The 16,151-nt window shown below is 57.3% G+C and overlaps 1 protein-coding gene across 3 annotated transcripts in view; it reads right to left on the bottom strand.

Moving 5' to 3' along the window:
* Positions 1-1,041: 1,041 nt before the first annotated feature.
* SBF1 (SET binding factor 1) overlaps positions 1,042-16,151 on the bottom strand; it is a 28,648-nt gene continuing 13,538 nt past the window's right edge. Inside the window, exons 24-41 of one of the 3 annotated variants that reach the window (XM_012648781.1) lie at positions 15,761-15,939; positions 15,524-15,660; positions 15,206-15,413; positions 14,613-14,809; positions 14,396-14,533; positions 11,560-11,637; positions 11,015-11,196; positions 10,751-10,930; positions 10,077-10,178; positions 9,817-10,002; positions 9,619-9,745; positions 9,416-9,546; positions 9,114-9,344; positions 2,693-2,800; positions 2,398-2,609; positions 1,755-1,842; positions 1,559-1,690; positions 1,042-1,478 (exon numbers count right to left, since the gene is read on the bottom strand). In XM_012648781.1, the coding sequence (XP_012504235.1) occupies positions 1,380-1,478; positions 1,559-1,690; positions 1,755-1,842; positions 2,398-2,609; positions 2,693-2,800; positions 9,114-9,344; positions 9,416-9,546; positions 9,619-9,745; positions 9,817-10,002; positions 10,077-10,178; positions 10,751-10,930; positions 11,015-11,196; positions 11,560-11,637; positions 14,396-14,533; positions 14,613-14,809; positions 15,206-15,413; positions 15,524-15,660; positions 15,761-15,939 (2,715 nt within the window). In that variant the 3' untranslated portion in view covers positions 1,042-1,379. Of the gene's footprint in view, positions 1,479-1,558; positions 1,691-1,754; positions 1,843-2,397; positions 2,610-2,692; positions 2,801-9,113; positions 9,345-9,415; positions 9,547-9,618; positions 9,746-9,816; positions 10,003-10,076; positions 10,179-10,750; positions 10,931-11,014; positions 11,350-11,559; positions 11,638-14,395; positions 14,534-14,612; positions 14,810-15,205; positions 15,414-15,523; positions 15,661-15,760; positions 15,940-16,151 lie in introns of all 3 variants that reach the window. The other 2 variants (XM_012648780.1, XM_012648782.1) reach the window with 2 other exon arrangements.

Here is a 16,151-nt window from a genome sequence, read left to right as displayed (position 1 = left end):
TCGGTAAGCCCTGCGCTGCCCTGGGCCTGGGGTGCGTCCGGGGCGGCCAGTTGCCATCAGCTGCTCCCAGCTCCCACCTCCCACCACACCCCACCCCGCAGATGTGAAATTGGAAGGGCAGGGTCCTTTCTCCCCTTACTCGGACCCATGGGTTTCCTGGATGCAGGAGACCTTGGCAGGTCTACCTGTCTGGTCCAGGGGCGCCCCGGGCAGTCTCAACAGCCTACTGAGGCCACTCTTGCCTCCCCGAAGGTGTCCCAGCCCACACAGCCCCCCTCACCCCACCGCTCCAGCCAACACCTGGGCCTGGCTCTGCCCATCATTACTGGAACCTTCCCCTCTTCTACACCTGTGGCTCACCTCCCACCTGAGCCAGGTCACCAGTGGCCACCCCTGGACACTTTGGGGGCCTTGTCTCAGCCTTTACAACACCCCTAGCCCTCGCTCCACCTGCTATTGCCAGCCCCACCCTGGCCAGCACCTGTCACAGGCAAGGACACAGCAGCCAGGCAGGTGCCCTGCTGGACTGACTCCAACAGGAAAGGAGCAGCGAGTGACAAGCCCAACAATAGACAAGGGACGCAGGCCATCGAGGGCCGCTGAGAGGACACCCCAGGGACAAGGGGTAGCCGTCTGCAGCAAAATTCCCAAGAACCGCAGGGGTAAGGTCCTGTGGTGTGATCCCTCTGACACCATCCCACGGGTCTGACCAGGGACCAGCCCGTCTCCCTGAAGCTGGAACAGCTGCCTGGGGGCTGGGCAAATGACCATCCTGCCTTCCCCACACAGCCCCGGAGCCTGCCCTGCCCCCAGCCATGCCAGGCACCACCTGAGGGCCCGATGGAGCCTCCCAGAGCAAAGCCACGGCCAGGGCCACGGAAACTCAGAGATGGGGGCAGCCACCAGGGAAGGCCAGCAAGAAAGACGCCAACCTCCCCAACACAGTGGGCCTGGTGTGGGCCAGGGGGACTTGCTGGGTAGGCCAAGGACATGCTGGCCCTCGGCTGACAGCAGGCGTGGGTAAGGCAGGCACGTGAGCACGGCGTTAGTTCGTTCTTTATATAGACTCTGGTTCTAGAAACAATTCACCTGCGGCCGGCCGGCCGGGGCCAGCACGCTGATGGGGCTGGACTATTTACAGGCCCATCTTGGGGCTGTACCATGGCCACCTCCCGGCACGGCGCTCAGCCATGACGCCAAAATAAGTTAGAGCTGGCCGGGCGGGGCGGGGCGGGGACGGGGCTGTACACACAAGTGCTGGGGATCGGGGCCTCAATACTGTCGAGGGCCGGGGCTGTAAACATGGCCGGGGCGGCCCTGCCCACCCCTAGTGGTCTGTAACGACTGGAAGCAGAGCAGCCCGGGTGGGGCCGGGGAGCTCAGGCGTCCGACAGGCAGCTCTGAATCCGGTCCACCCACTGCTGGGCTGAGGGCACGTCCTGGGCACAGAAGTTGTAAACGCGACGCGTTGTCTTCACCTGGGAACGGGTGGGTCAGTGACTCCACGGCCCCACGCAGAGACCCTCCCTCCCAACTCGCGGGCCTGGCCGAGGCTCACGTCAAAGAAGGCCTTCTCATCCACAGTCTTGGGGGCGCCCATGGTGGGTGTGCCTGGTGCCACGGCCTCCACCTCCGCCAGGTCGATGACGCCCTTGCACTCTGTGTCCACACGGTGGTCGTAGTAGCGCAGCTGGAAGGGCCACAGAGTCAGGGCAGCCCCTCCCCAGTCCCTCCTCCCCCCACCACTCACTCACCTGGTGCTTGGTCTTGTCCAGCACGAACCAGCGGGCCTTCCACGGCTTCATGAAGGCTCCCTTCTTGTACAAGGTGCCCTCGTAGGACCTGTGTTGCAGAAGCGGGGCCAGACTGGCCATCACAGCACAGCCAAGCCCAGGCCCCAGCAGCTGCCCCACCTGCTGTCCCAGGCCAGGCTACGCCCCAGAGCACTGGCCAGGGGGCCACAAAGAAGCCCTGGGGCAAGAGACCCAGGAAGAGGATTATCCCCTGAAAGGAGAGGCGAAGGGTCCACCACACCCCTCCAGACACCGGGGAGGTCCCACAACACCAGAGCCTTGGGGTCTTGGGAAAGCAGCCCCGCACACAAGGCAGGTATAGCCAGGAAGAAAGCACTCGGCAGGCAGGCCTAGGGAGGCAGCCTCGGCAACATGGCTCCTCCATCCTCGGGGTGGGATGCAGGTGTCCCCCAGCCCCTCCTGCAGCCTGGCTGTGGTCCCTGGTTCCAAGCTCCAAACTCCTTCCAACATTGGCTTATGCTTGGGGACCAGTGCAGCCCACAAATCCTCCCACCCTAAGAAATGACTAGAGCTCCCTAAAGGCACCTGCAGCCCCCACTGAGAACTACCCAGAACCCCAGACTGCTCAGAGGTGCCCTCTTACCTGTTCTCACTCTCGGCTGTCTGGAACTGGCTGTACAGGGTGCTGGTGCTGCGGCGGGCAGCCTGGCGGGAGCTGGATGCAGTCGAGCCGCTGCTCTGGTCGCTGTCCAGGCTGAGGCTCAGGGTGGAGCCCACAGGCCCCTCCTGCAGGTAGACACCCAGCGAGCGGCGGTGGTGGGGCACACTGGACATTAGTAGAGAGCCGGGGGTGCCCTGGGGGCAGGAGAGTGGGGCCTGCGTTAGGGTGGGCAGATTCCTTTCCCCTGGTGACCCCCCCCACCCCGACCCCCGCTCACATGTCCATCTGGCCGGAATTCGAGGCGCTGTGCGGCCTTCACCCGGTCCCAAGTGTCCTTCCAGCGCTCAGGGGGTCGGCCCAGCTCTGTCTCCAGCCGCTGCAGCTCCTGGGGGAGAATTACGAACTATTAATAAAAGGTTATTCAGGAGAAAACATCCATACTGGAGCGTGAAAAGACAAAATGGTAACAAAAAGAAAGACACAGAGGACAGAGATGCAGTGTAACTGAGTACAGAAGGTGGCAAGAGGGAGAGAGGAAATGGGCAAAATGAGTATTTGGAGAAAATGGTTTAAAAATTTCCCAAACCAACCAGAGGCATCAAACAACATAATCAAGAAGCACTATACACTCCAAATAGGATACGTTAAATACAAACACCCCAAAATGGTACAGAAAAATTGCTGAGAAACAAAACAAACAATCCCAAAACCAGGTGGAAGGAAAAAAACATGTTCTCTTTGAAAGAGCAGCAATAAAACTGATGGCTGACTTCAAAACAGAACACGGGGCCGACTTCCACTTCCAGCCACGACAGAGTCAATCTCTGCCTACCCTCGTCCACACGCAACCGTAAAGCCGGACAGGACAGGGAGCAGCTCTTTTCAGACGCTGGACAAGCAGTCTTGCGGCACTGAGAACAAGACACAGAGCCCCACAAGGAGATCCCTGGTTGCCCACTTTCTGCCTGGCCAGAGTGCAAGGAGGTGGGGCCGAAATGGCACACTGGTCTTGCTGAGCTGAGGATGCAGGGACGGGAACTGTGGGGATGCTAGTGCAGGTGGGTCCGCAGGGCAGCCTACGTGGGTCGGGGGAGATCAGAGAAGGAGCTTTGGAAATCTACAGAGGCCTCCTTGAGTCTTTGGCCAAATTAAGCTGCCATGTGCAAAGCAAAATGCCACAAGTCCTGGCAGAGAAAAGGTATTAAAAAGCTGTGAACTGAATCTAAATTATAGGGCTTATACGATGCTGGAAGATGTAGGAATTCCAAACGGCCAGAGTGGCAAGACCTCACTAAAGACACAAAAACCTCAATTAAAACCCTGGAGGGGTCAAGCCTTAGGAGTAGGGCTACTGTAACCCCGGAGCTTCTCTAGAGGTGCCATAGAGCCCTAACAATGCTTAAAAACAAGCTGACCCACAAGTTCATTAACTATCTGTAAGAATAAAACCTAAGATTCTTTAAAGGAAGGTAACACAGTCCTGATCCTTGACAAGGCAGGATCCATAATGTCCAGCTTAAAATAAAAGACTAGAAAAGCAAAAAGGCAGAAAAATAGGAGAAAAAAGAAACAGAAATCAAAAAGGTTTCAGAATACACAAGAAATTCATAAGTTATTATAAATATGCTTCAAGATTTAATGGGAAAGAGACATAACGGTTGAATAGAGAGAGAATCTCTACAGAGAATACAAACTATTAAAAAACAGAAGTTTTAGAGCTGAAAAATACAGCATCTAAAATAAATTCATTAGATAGGCTTAAGTATATTAAACACAAGAGTAGTGATCTTGAAGACAGGACAACAGAAATCATCTACAATAAAGTGCAAAGAGAAAAAAGATTGAGGAATAAGAACAAACAGAGCCTCAGTAACCTATGGGACAACAGATTCCAGAACGAAAGCAGGGAAAGATTATGCAGAAAAAGAAATTTAAAACAGCAATGGCCTAAAAGTATTGGGTCATTAAATATGAAATGTCCGATTTCGAATCAAAAGCTTAGTTTATTCTATCTCAAACACAAGAAGCAGTACAATGCACCTAAACTATCAACACTTAATGGTAGCTTATCTCAGCAGTGAAGAAGCCTGGAGAACGAGTGGTGATGAAATCAGGAAAGGCATTTTCCACAGCTGGTAGAGAATTTAATATTTTTCCTTCTAAGAAGTGGTCCGAAGCCTGGAAGAAGGGGTAGTCAGTCGGTGCAGGTCTGGCGAATACGGTGGATGACAGAGAGTTTCCAAGTGCAGCCTCAGTAGTTTGAGCAGCGTTGTTTGTGCGACGTGTGGTTGAGTGTTGTCTTGCAAGAGGATTGGCCTGTCTTCTATTGACCAATCTCGGCCGCTTAATTGCAGTCGTCCTCATCATTTCTTCCAGTGGGTTCTAGCAGACATCCGTTGTGATCAACTGACCAGGTTTCATGTAGCTGTAGTGGATTATACCAGCGCTGGACCACCAGATACCAGTAGCTTTTTTTGATGAACACTCTGTTTTGGACTGTGTTTCGGCACTTCATCTTCATCCAACTGCTGTGCCGAACGCTCTTGATTGTCAAAAAGAATCCATTTTTCATCACACATCACAACACGGTGTAGAAATGGTTCACCTTTGTGCTGTGACAGCAAAGAAAGGCAAGCTTCGAGACGATTTCTCTTCTGACACTTGTTTCACGTGGAACCATCGGTCCAGCTTCTTTACCTTGCCCATTTGTTTCAAATGGTCTAACTCGTTGGAATAGTAACATCAAACCTTGCTGCTAGTTCACGCGTAAGTTCAGATGGATTCACTTCCACTACAGCTTTCAGCTGATCGTTACACAGCTTGGTCTCAGGTCGCCCACGTGGCTCATTTTCAAGATTAAAATCACCAGAATGGAACTTCTGAAACCATCCACATACTGTGTGTTCATTAGCCACATCCTTCCCAGACACTTCGTTGATATTTCAAGCTGTCTGTGCTCCAATTATCCACGATGTAACTCATACTCGAAAATTACATGTATTTTTGACTTTTCCATGGTTTCACAAAAATTGCTCTAAGGAAAAATTTGAAAGACAATCGCAAGCTGAAACACACATTTGAAAGACTGAGGATGTATCTTCACAATAAACATAAAACAAGAAGTGTCGAAATGTGAGAGGTAGCAACAAACTTAGTGCTTAAGGAAATCGGACATTTCATACTTAATAACCTAATGTTAAATGTAATAAAAATGATCATCTCACAGATCTAAGAAGTTTAAGAAACCTTAAGCAGGATGAACACAAAGAAAAACGACTTCATGGTCAAATTGCTGAAACTAAAGATGAAGAAAAAATCTTAAAGGTACAAGAAAAAATGGTGACATTATACACAGTTTAAAAGGATGAGAATGAACACTGACTTCTAATCAATCAAGCAGAAAACAAAGTAAGAGAATCTTTAAACTGCTGCATGTAAAAAAGCTGTCAACCTAGAATTCTGTATCCAGAGAAAACTGCCCTTTAAAAAATAAAGACACAATGAAGACATTTTTGGATAAGCAAAGCTGAGGGCTTTTGTGACTGGCAGATCTGCATTACAAGAAATACTAAAAGTCCTTCAGGCTGAAGGGAAATGGTACCAGACCAGATCTACACCGAAAGACTGAATAATACTGAAAATGGCAAAAATAGAAGGCTTTTTCCTTTTTTCTCAATTTCTTTAAAACAAAGCTGACTATTTAAAACAAAAATGACCCATGCTGGGTGTTTATGCTACACGGAGAAGTAAGATGTGAGCCAGCAGCAGCACAGAGACGGGAAAGGGCTACACGGACTCTGCCGTGAGGCTCCCGTGTGTGTGAGCGGGGGATGTAATTTCAAGATAATGATGACTGCAGGCCGGGCGCGGTGGCTGACGCCTGTAATCCTAGCTCTCTGGGAGGCGAGGTGGGCGGATTGTTTGAGCTCAGGAGTTCGAAACCAGCCTGAGCAAGAGCGAGACCCCGTCTCTACTAAAAATAGAAAGAAATTAATTGGACAACTAAAAATATATAGATAAATTAGCCGGGCATAGTGGCGCATGCCTGTAGTCCCAGCTACTCGGGAGGCTGAGGCAGAAGGATCGCTTGCGCCCAGGAGTTTGAGGTTGCTGTGAGCTAGGCTGACACCATGGCACTCACTCTAGCCAGGGCAACAAAGCGAGACTCTGTCTCAAAAAAAAAAAAAAAAAAAGATGACTGCAGTCCCTGGCAACCACTAAAAGAATAACATAGAGGTATAGCTCAAAAGTCAAATAAAGTACATAAAACAAAATACTAAAAAATACTCAATTATTTCTTCTTAAAAGAAAGGAGCAAAAGTAGGACAAACAAAAAACAGGCTAAACTTAACCAAACCACCTCAATAATTACAGTGAATAAAAATTGACTAAAAAAAAATTGACTAAAAATTTCAATAAAAGAAATCATCAGGCTGGATAAAAAAAAGACCCAACTGTGTACAAGAAGCTCACCTGAAATATAGAAACAGACCAGTCAAAAAGAAAAGTACAAAAAACAAAAGACCAAGCTGATGCTAGTCCTAAGAAAGCTGAGTGCTGTTAGCAACAGACCAAGCCACCTTCAAGCCAACAAGTATTACCAGACATAAAAAGGGACTCTTTTCTCTGTGGGTTACCTTCATCCACAAAACCATGACCCATGCTTCCATGCTTCCCAAGCCCCAGGGCGACAGGGGCCTTTGGGCCAGGCCCCACGCAGGGGCAAGGAAATATGTCACTCACTTTATGCCTCACAAGGCGAGAATTGGGGCTCCCACTTTCTGTACAAGGAAACAGAAGCTCTAAGACCCTCAGGCCATTTCGGAGGCCACAAAGCCATTGGTGGGGAGTGGAATGCGGATCCTCCCATGGTCTGGATCTGAGGCCCACACCCTTCTGACTGCTCCCCGAGGCAGCACCCCAGCCCCACACCAACGACCCCAACTGGCACCCCCCAGGTGTCTCTGTCCTGATTGCTCAGGACAAGCAGACATGCCCACAAGGATGGCAGCGTGAGGGGCCAGAGAGGTCTCAATGTCAATCCCAAGCTTTTGGGTCAAGAACCTAGAAGAGAGAACTTTGTGCTCTGGTTATGTAGAACTTTGGTTTCCCATTTAGTTTCACTGAAATTTGCTGCTGACATGCTGCGTTTGTTCTTTAAAAAATATTTCAGGCCGGGCGCGGTGGCTTACGCCTGTAATCCTAGCTCTCTGGGAGGCCAAGGTGGCCGGATTGTTTGAGCTCAGGGGTTCGAAACCAGCCTGAGCAAGAGCAAGACCCCGTCTCTACTAAAATTAGAAAGAAATTAATCGGACAACTAAAAATACATAGAAAAAATTAGCCGGGCATAGTGGCGCATGCCTGTAGTCCCAGCTACTCGGGAGGCTGAGGCAGGAGGATCGCTTGAGCCCAGGAGTTTGAGGTTGCTGTGAGCTAGGCTGACGCCATGGCACTCTAGCCCAGGCAACACAGTGAGACTCTGTCTCAAAAAAAAAAAAAAAATTTCAGTATCTCTCTCCTCCTGTCTTAGAAGAACAGACATAACTAGTCAATGTATTAAAGAAAATGCATCTATTTCAGAGCTGACTTTAAGAGTTAGATTTTTTACTTTATAAACTGTGAATAAGGGTATGCCAGAAGCATACAATGTAACTATAATGGTATTTAAATAAATTTCACTTTAAGTGTAGGCCTTTTTGAATCTATATAAACTTGTTCTGAAATATAGTTTCCACTTATGAATGTAATAACAAAAATATCTTTTTCAGCCGTGGCTCATGTCTATAATCCCAGCACTCTGGGAGGCCAAGGCGGGAGGATCGGAGTTCGAGACCAGCCTGAGCAAGAGCGAGACCCCTTCTCTACAAAAAATAGAAAAATTTGCTGGACATGGTGGCGCATGCCTGTAGTCCTGCTACTCGGGAGGCTGAGGCAGGAGGATCGCTTGAGCCCAGGAGTTTGAGGTTGCCGTGAGCTAGGCTGACGCCACAGCACTCTACCCAGGTGACAGAGCGAGATTCTGTCTCAAAAAACATATATTTATGTTTTTCATGACAAAAAATTATTACTTTCATCACAAAAGGCATATTTCATGGTTTCAGCAATGAAAGAAGATGTAATGTTACTTTAATATTTCTTCTTTTTCTTTTTTTTCAGGCAAGATGCTTCAAGATGATTAATATTTCTATTAAATACGTTTTAACTGTTAAAAAAAAAAGAACCTAGAAGAGCTGCTGTGCTCATGTTGGGGTGGGTGGGGCAGGCAGTCTGGCAGGGGGAAAATGGTTGCTGGGAAAACACTGACCCCGAGGGCTGACCCCACAGTGCTGCCTGAGTTCTCAAAGGCAGCTCAGGGGAAGACCACATGCCCAGACCAGAGGCTGAGTCCCGAGATCTGGAGTCTCTGACAACAGCCCTCTGGCCACCATCTGCAAACACCCACCCAAGGTGGGTGGGGCCACAGGGCAGCCACGGCTACCCCAGGCCAGCAGGCAGGTCACATGGTAGGGGAAGGCAGGGCCACCCCAACACCCAGGGGTAACTGGACTGACACGCATGCACACGCACCTACACATGCACACGCAGCTACATGTGCACACACATGCACACACACACACGCACACACACACACATGCACACTCCCAGTGTCTAGCAAGAAGAGGGTGCTAGGCCAGGCCCTGTTCTGGGACCGCACACACCTCCAGCAGGCGTGAGATGGCGTCAGGCTGGGCTCGGGGACAGCTGTCGTAACAGGGCCACACCACACGGCGCCTGCTCTGGGGAGCGCCTCCATCAGGCCGTTCCTCCTCTGGGGGTTCGGGGGGCCCCTGGGCCAGTTCCCAGTCGTAAGGGGGCCCCTCAGCCAGCGTCTCCTCAGTGTAAAAGTCCCACACCTTCAAGTTGGACACGTTGCTGTAGGGCCGCAGGACCTGGGGGTGGGCCTGGTGTTGAGGACCTGGGCCAGGCAGGAGCCACCGGCCCCGACCAGGCCCCAGCTCACCTCTGTGTCCTCAGGCGCATACATGTAGTTGTAGAACACGGGTGTCCTCTTGCTGAGCCGGTCCACATACTCCCACACAGACCTGCACGCCAGCTGGCCCCTGCGCTCCCCCTTCTCCTCGTACAGCAGCCCTGCACAGGGGCAGCTCTGAGCCTGGGCCCCTCCTGGCCACGCAGCTGCCCCAGGCCCCACTCCCCACATACCCAGCTCGATGCGCTCATAGTCAGAGTCGAGCAGGAAGGTCCGGAAACGGCGGGACACGTGGTGGTAGCCAAGGAACTTGAGGTAGAACTGGCTGAACTCAAACTCCATGGGGAACTGCAGGTGGACCTGTGCGCCACGTGGGTCAGCCGTCAGGAGTCACCACACAGCCCCAGCCCCACACACAGCCGCCTACCCACCTGGTGTACACAGTCCAGGAACTGCAGGAAGACAGGCGTGAAGCCGCTGCTCTGCCCAGCCGGGGTGTGGGCCCCGCGGTGGCTGAAGCGATGGCCGAAGGACAGCCACTCCTTCTCCACCAGCAGGCGGAAGCCCTCCAGCGTGCGGTAGAAGGGGTCTGAGAGCAGCTGCACCAAGGACACCACCTGCCGACAGCGCCAGCGGGTCAGGAAGGAGTCCCGGGGACCCTCGTCCGCCCTTGGCTCCGCCCGCCACATACCTGGGTGGTGATGTCCCAGCCGTCCTCCAGGCTCACCAGGACGGAGGAGCCCGAGTCCAGGAGCTCCACCACCAGTACCGACACCTGCAGCAGCTTGTGGATCTGCAGGGAGAGGCAGCCGTCTCACCACCTGAGACCCGCTGCCCTCTGACCCCATCGCTGACCAGGCCAGAGACTCACGTGTCCACAGCACGCGAGAGAGGCTGGCAGTGTCTGCAGCCCGGCCGGACGGGCACAGCACCAGACAGACAGGCTGCCCTGGGCAAGCTCAGCACTTCCTCCAGGACTGCAGAGGAACCATGGAGATGCCCAGCGGCCCTCTCCGACCCCTCCAGCTCTCAGCAAGCCAGGGAGTCAGTGCCCAGCCCCTCCCAAAGGAGAGCACAGCAGTGGGACCTGACCCACAGGCCAGGTCCTATGTGGGTCCCCAGCCCACCCAGGCCCTGCAGGTTGCCTGAGACACCCAAACCCGGGACCTGGCCACTCTCACTGCCAGCCTCCTGCCAAGCCTGGCTGCCCAAGCTGCCTTCCGGCACCATGACGCTGGGTGGAAGTGGCTGTCACCTCCTGGTGTTCAACACTGTCAGGCAAGCCCACTCAACCCTGGCCACGCAGTTCCAGCCAGGTGGTGGGCCCAGCACCAAGGGGGCGAGGGGCAGGGACGGTGCAGAGACCTGGGTCAGCCACTCGGAGTCCTCCAGTGAGCGCAGGAAGGACGGCGGGCCGGGCTCAGCGGCGGCACAGCCTGGGACACAAGCCTTCAGCAGCTTCTTGAAGCTGGCCTTTACCTGCCGCGCCTCAAACACCTCAATGGGCACCAGCTCCCACTGCTGCAAGGGGTCTGGCCGCACACCCTGGGAAGAGGCCGGCCAAGCACCGTGAGGCAGACGTGCCCAGGCCCTGTGCCCCCTGCCTGGCCCCATGCCCCGACCTGTCACCTTGAGCTGGGCTTTGTCCCCAATGATGTAGAGGGCTGCACGCTGGGGTCGCAAAAAGCCTGGATCCGAGGGAGCCCCGTTGGCCTGGGGGGGGCCCAGCAGGTCTCTGCCAGCCAGCCGGGAGCCCACATCGGTGCCGAGCCCACTGGTGCGCCCGCTGGCCCGGACACTGCCCCACTTACCTGCAGAGGAGACACCAGGTGAGCACCCAAGCAGGGCCAGGGCACCACTTACCTGGGGCTGGCTGGGCCCGGCCTCCAGGGAGGGAGCTGGGCTCCCAGGGCAGGGCAGGGGTGGCCGACAGGACCCCTGCAGGGCTGTGCGAGGGAGGAGGGCTGCAACACACAGATGCGGAGACACTAGGTGTGCCCGGTGTTAGTGTCTAGGGCAGGACTCAGTGGCAGGCAGGTGAGTACCGGGGCTGGGGGCAGGGCCGTTAGCGTCAGGTGTGGAGGGGGACATTAGTGCCCACAATGACTCAGTGCACGCTGGGGGCCGTCAGTGCCAGGTATGGGGGACCGGCCTGCGCAGGCCCAGTACGGTACCTCGGGGCGCTGTCCGTCGGGAGGCCGAGGCCGCCATGGGGTTGGACAGCGTGGTGACCCTGGCTCTGGGGCTGGGCGCTGGGGGCACAGCAGAGAGGTGGCTCAGGCCTGGGAGTGCCCAGCTTGGGGTGCCTACAGCCCAAAGGTTCCCATGAAGCCCCCCAGGAGCCCTGGAGGTAGCAGGAGTCACTGCCAAGTCCCTGGTCTCAGAGTGGGAAGTGCTGTCATCCTGGTACAGGGGACAGGTAAAGCAGAGCTCCACGGTGGGAGGGGCCCAAGTCCCAGGCTCTCGACCGGCTCTTCTCTTCCCACTCGGCTGACCGAGAACAACTCTGTCTCCGAGTACCTTCCCACACCTGCCCTGTGCCGAGCAGCCACCCTCCCGGACTCTCCTCCCTAGCTCAGGGCCAGGGCTGGTCTGACAGGCACTGCCCAGAACTGCTCTCGACACATGGCCACGCAGCAGCCTCCACCCAGCGCACATAGCAACAGCGAGGGCCTGCGAGGCGAGGCCTGGAGCAGAGGTGGCCTGGAGGCATCTGGAAGAGGAGAGAGGGCTCAGAGCCTGGAAGTGCCAGCACAGGATGGAGAGCGGCTTGGTTCAGGGCACAAGCAGGCCTGGGCCCTGGGCCGTGCTGGGCTGAGACTCACGAGGCCTGGGTGATGCCTGACCTGAGGCAGGGAGGCCCTGCCAGGAGGTGGCAGCCCGGAGGCTGGGCTGCCTGGGGTCACGCTGTGGGTCTCTGGGTGCATGGCTGTGCCCTGCTCACCTGCCTCTCCCAAGGACAGGACACAGAGCGATGTGGGGCATCACTCCCCGTCCAGCAAGCGGCCACCACGGGACAAGCACAAGGCCAGCCTGTGCCCCACAGCCAGGTCCTCTGACAGCTGCCGCACCGAGCACCCAGCTCAGCGAGACAGCAGGACGCTGGCAGGGCCCGGTCCTGACAAGAGGGCAGAGCCCGGCCAGGGTCCCTGAGCTCTCTCTCCTCCAAGAGCACAGCGGGGGAGCCGAGACCCTGTGCCCTGCTGGGCAGTCGGGTGGCCCCAGCCAGGGCTGGAGACGGGCGTGAGGGAGACACAGGCCCTGGGGCCGGCAGGCCTGAGCAGGGGGAGGGCCCCACCTGCAGGCACCAAGACGAGGTAACTGTGAAACACGATCACGTAACTTGCTATGTGGAAAATCAAAAAAACCACTTTTGAACTAAAGAACAAGTATTCCTGACAGGAGTGAGCGTGGGTCAAGTGTGGCCTCTCCGAGGATGGCGTCCCCCTCAGTGACCACGAGGGCAGACTCGCAGCCCTGCTCCAGGCCCCCTCGGCCCCTGCGCGCGTCTTGTAGGACAGAGCCCTGAGGAACGCTGTCGGGCGTTCACCAGGTAGGGAGGCCACGTGTGCTGTGCTCAGCAGGGAGCCCCAGCAGGGAGAGGAGCTGTGGGAGGGGGTGGCCGCTGGCCAGGACTGCAGACCTGCGTGGCTTGTCCTGGGAGCCGGGGGCACAGCAGACAGATCTAGGGCCGGCTGTGCCGGAGGGTGGTGCTATCAGCCCCTAAAACCCTCCAGTGCCCCTTGCTGCCCTCCTAGGAGCTAGGCCCACAAGCTCAAGGGGAGGGACTAAGGGGTCGGGAGGCCTCGGGTGACTCCTGGTTTGAGCGTCAACAGCTCACACCCCCCACAGCCCTGAGGGCACCGTCGCTGCAGCCGCAGAGGGGACAGGCTGGGCACAGTGGGGTGGGCTTGGCAGGCTGCGGTGCAGGAGCTTCCCGGGTCTCACGCCCGGTGCTAGGATGAGACGTCCATGCAGAGGACCCACATGGGGACACGCTGGGCCTGTGTGTTGCACGGTAGCTGGAGCCGAGTCCAAGGACAACCTTCAAGGAGCCCCAGCACCCCCGGGCCAGGGCCAGATCATGGGGGGCTGTGGGGAGAAAGGCCACAGGGAGGCTGGGGCGGACAGAATCAGGGTCAGACGAGGTTGGGGCGGAGGGAGAGGTCAGAGGGTCAGACGGAGTTAGGTAGGGGGAGGAGGGACACAACAGCTGCCTACAGGAGACTCCAGCGGGTGCCCTTGTAACACGTCCCCTCCACTGGCCTTCGGGCCCTGCCGGATCTCACCTCCCAGTGCTCAGCTCCCACAATTCCCCTCCCTCCCTCACTGGACACGGCTGTCCACCCCGCGTGGACAGTGGGTGCACAGAGGACCCTCAGCACCACAGCTCTCCGCCTGGGGCCAATGCACGAAGACACAGCCCTGCCTGGCACCAGTGCCAGGCGTCCAGGGTGAGGGCTCCGCAGACACTCTCCACCCTCCCCGGCCCGATGCCTCCTCTGCGGAACGGGACAACGGCCCCCCTTGCAGGGTGGGATGCATTTCACGTGACTGCGGCAACACAGGGTCAGAGGGAAGCACGGCCTGCACAGGTGCTGGCAGCCAGCCTGGACCTGCCTCAGCGCGCAGGGCACCGTGGAAGGGCACAGGCACTGGGGACGGGGACAGTGAGACCGGCACAGACAAGGCCCAGGGAGCCAGGACAGATGAGGACGCAGGGTGGGCGGAACTGGGAGAGGAGCTGCGGCAAAGATCGGGGATGTCACGAGGCTGCAGGAAGCGGTCAGGCTCGGCTATGGAAGTGGCCACTCGGAGCCTCTGGCAGGAGGTCACCATTGGGGACGTGCAGAGGCGGGTGGTCAGGGCAGGCAGCGCCTCGGGACACCCAGCTGGTCTGCACAGGTGTCTCACACCCACACATCCCTGGCCGAGGCCGCTTCTGCCCTGCCCACCACACACGCCACCACGGCCCACGAGAGCCCTCCCCGCCCCACCGGCTGCACTCACCGTGACTGCCCATGTGGGCCGAGGAGAAGCCGCTGAGCGTGTTGCGTCCTGACGTGTCGGCGTAGCGGGGCATGGAGCTGACCACGGCCTGTAGGTACTTCTCCTGCTCCAGGCTGCTCGAGTCTGCCTGGGACTGGCCTGGGAGAGGAAGCAGAGCTGGGGCGGCGTGGGGCGGGGCGGCGCGGGGCAGACCCAGGGCAGGGCGCAGGGAAGGTACCTGGAGAAGGCGCGTTCTGGGTCTTGAAAAGGCCAACAACACCCTTGCCGTGCAGGCCGCCAGAGCGCAGCAGCACAGCCTTGGAACGCCCACTGCGCCAGCAGACCACGGGGAAACGGTTCTGGCGGTAGCAGCGAGACACGCGCTGCAGGGCGTTGTCCTGGACGCTCTGAGGCACGATCAGCAGCCCTGGGTAGCTGCAGGGAGGCGGTGGCATGAGGGCAGCTGAGAAGCCCCCCTGCCCCGGTGCACACCCCTGGAAGGGGGAGCAGCCAAGCCGTGGGGAGCAGGGGAGCAGGCTCGCGGCCCCCAACACTCAGGCAAGGCCCTCTCCGGCCCTCGGCCATGAGCCCGCGCAGCTGTGCTCAGCCAGGTGCCTGCCACGCCCTGCAGCCTCACCCGGCCACACCTGACCAGGAACTGTGACAGGGCCACAGCAGGCAGGGAAGGTGCCCAAGCGCCTGCCCCCTCTCCACGCGGGGCCCCCTGACTCGAGGGTCAGTGCCCCACAGAAATGACGAAGACCCGAGCACTGGCATGTCAAATGGGCAGCCCTGCCCGTGCCCTCCCGGGCGTGTCCTGGCTGGCCTCACCTGCGGCAGATGGCATACATGCGGTTGACGGGGGACACACGGAAGGGCTCGGACTTGGCCCGGCTCAAGCTGCTGCTCAGGGTGCCCAGGCCGAGGCGCTGGTAGTCACGGCAACAAGCCCTCTCCACCAGGCTGCTCATGGTCATGCGGTCCGAGGGCTTCAGGGCTGAGGACGGGGTCAGCGTGCTGGGTTCCAGCTCCTCCGACACTGCGCAGGACAAGCACACAGGATCACAACCCAGAGGCCGCCCTGCCACGTCCTGTCCTCCACAAGGGACCCACCCAGAGGCCACCCAGCACTTCCCCTCTGCCCCCAACCTGAGATCTCGTCCTCCTGGTCCTCAGGGGGCGGCTGGCCCCGGTGCTCCCAGCTGGGGGGGTTGTACTTCTTGCGGGTGACGTACTGCCGCCCGATGGTCTTCTTGGCATTCTTCACCAGGTTCCGCGACAGGGTTCTGCAGGGTCAGCCAAGGGGATGGGAGACGAGAGGACGTGGTCACGGGGTGGGAGCACAGCGGGGCCCGGCTGCCCTGTCCCTGGGACCCAGATCCACACCTGAGAGAGGGACCCTTATCCTTGGTGGTCCGGGGTGGCCGGCCGGGTGGGTGGGCAGAGCCCAGAGTGAACGCGAAGGTGCCCCTGATGTCCGGCGGGTACCGCAGCTTGTGCAGCTGCTTACGGAAGAGCTCGGCGCTGTCGGACCCCACCTCCTCATCAAAGGCCATTTTCAGCAGCTGTGTCAGAAACAGAAGCCGTCAGGGGTCTGGGTGGCCCCCGAGGCCACTCCCTAGCTGTGACACTGCCGGGTACCTGGGCGCTTCTCCGTTCAGCCACAGCAGAGGCAGGCCCCACGGCCCCACACTCGAAGTCAAGTGTCTGCGTGAACTGTAAGTTTCAGCAGCTATATGGCGATGTCTGGGCTCGCACCGCAGACCCAAGACACTGA

Source organism: Propithecus coquereli, unplaced genomic scaffold (assembly GCF_000956105.1).
Source record: "Propithecus coquereli isolate 6110/MARCELLA unplaced genomic scaffold, Pcoq_1.0 Scaffold294, whole genome shotgun sequence".
Lineage (NCBI taxonomy): Eukaryota > Metazoa > Chordata > Mammalia > Primates > Indriidae > Propithecus > Propithecus coquereli.
Note: the sequence above shows the minus strand (reverse complement) of the source record. Positions and strands in the feature narration are given on the sequence as shown.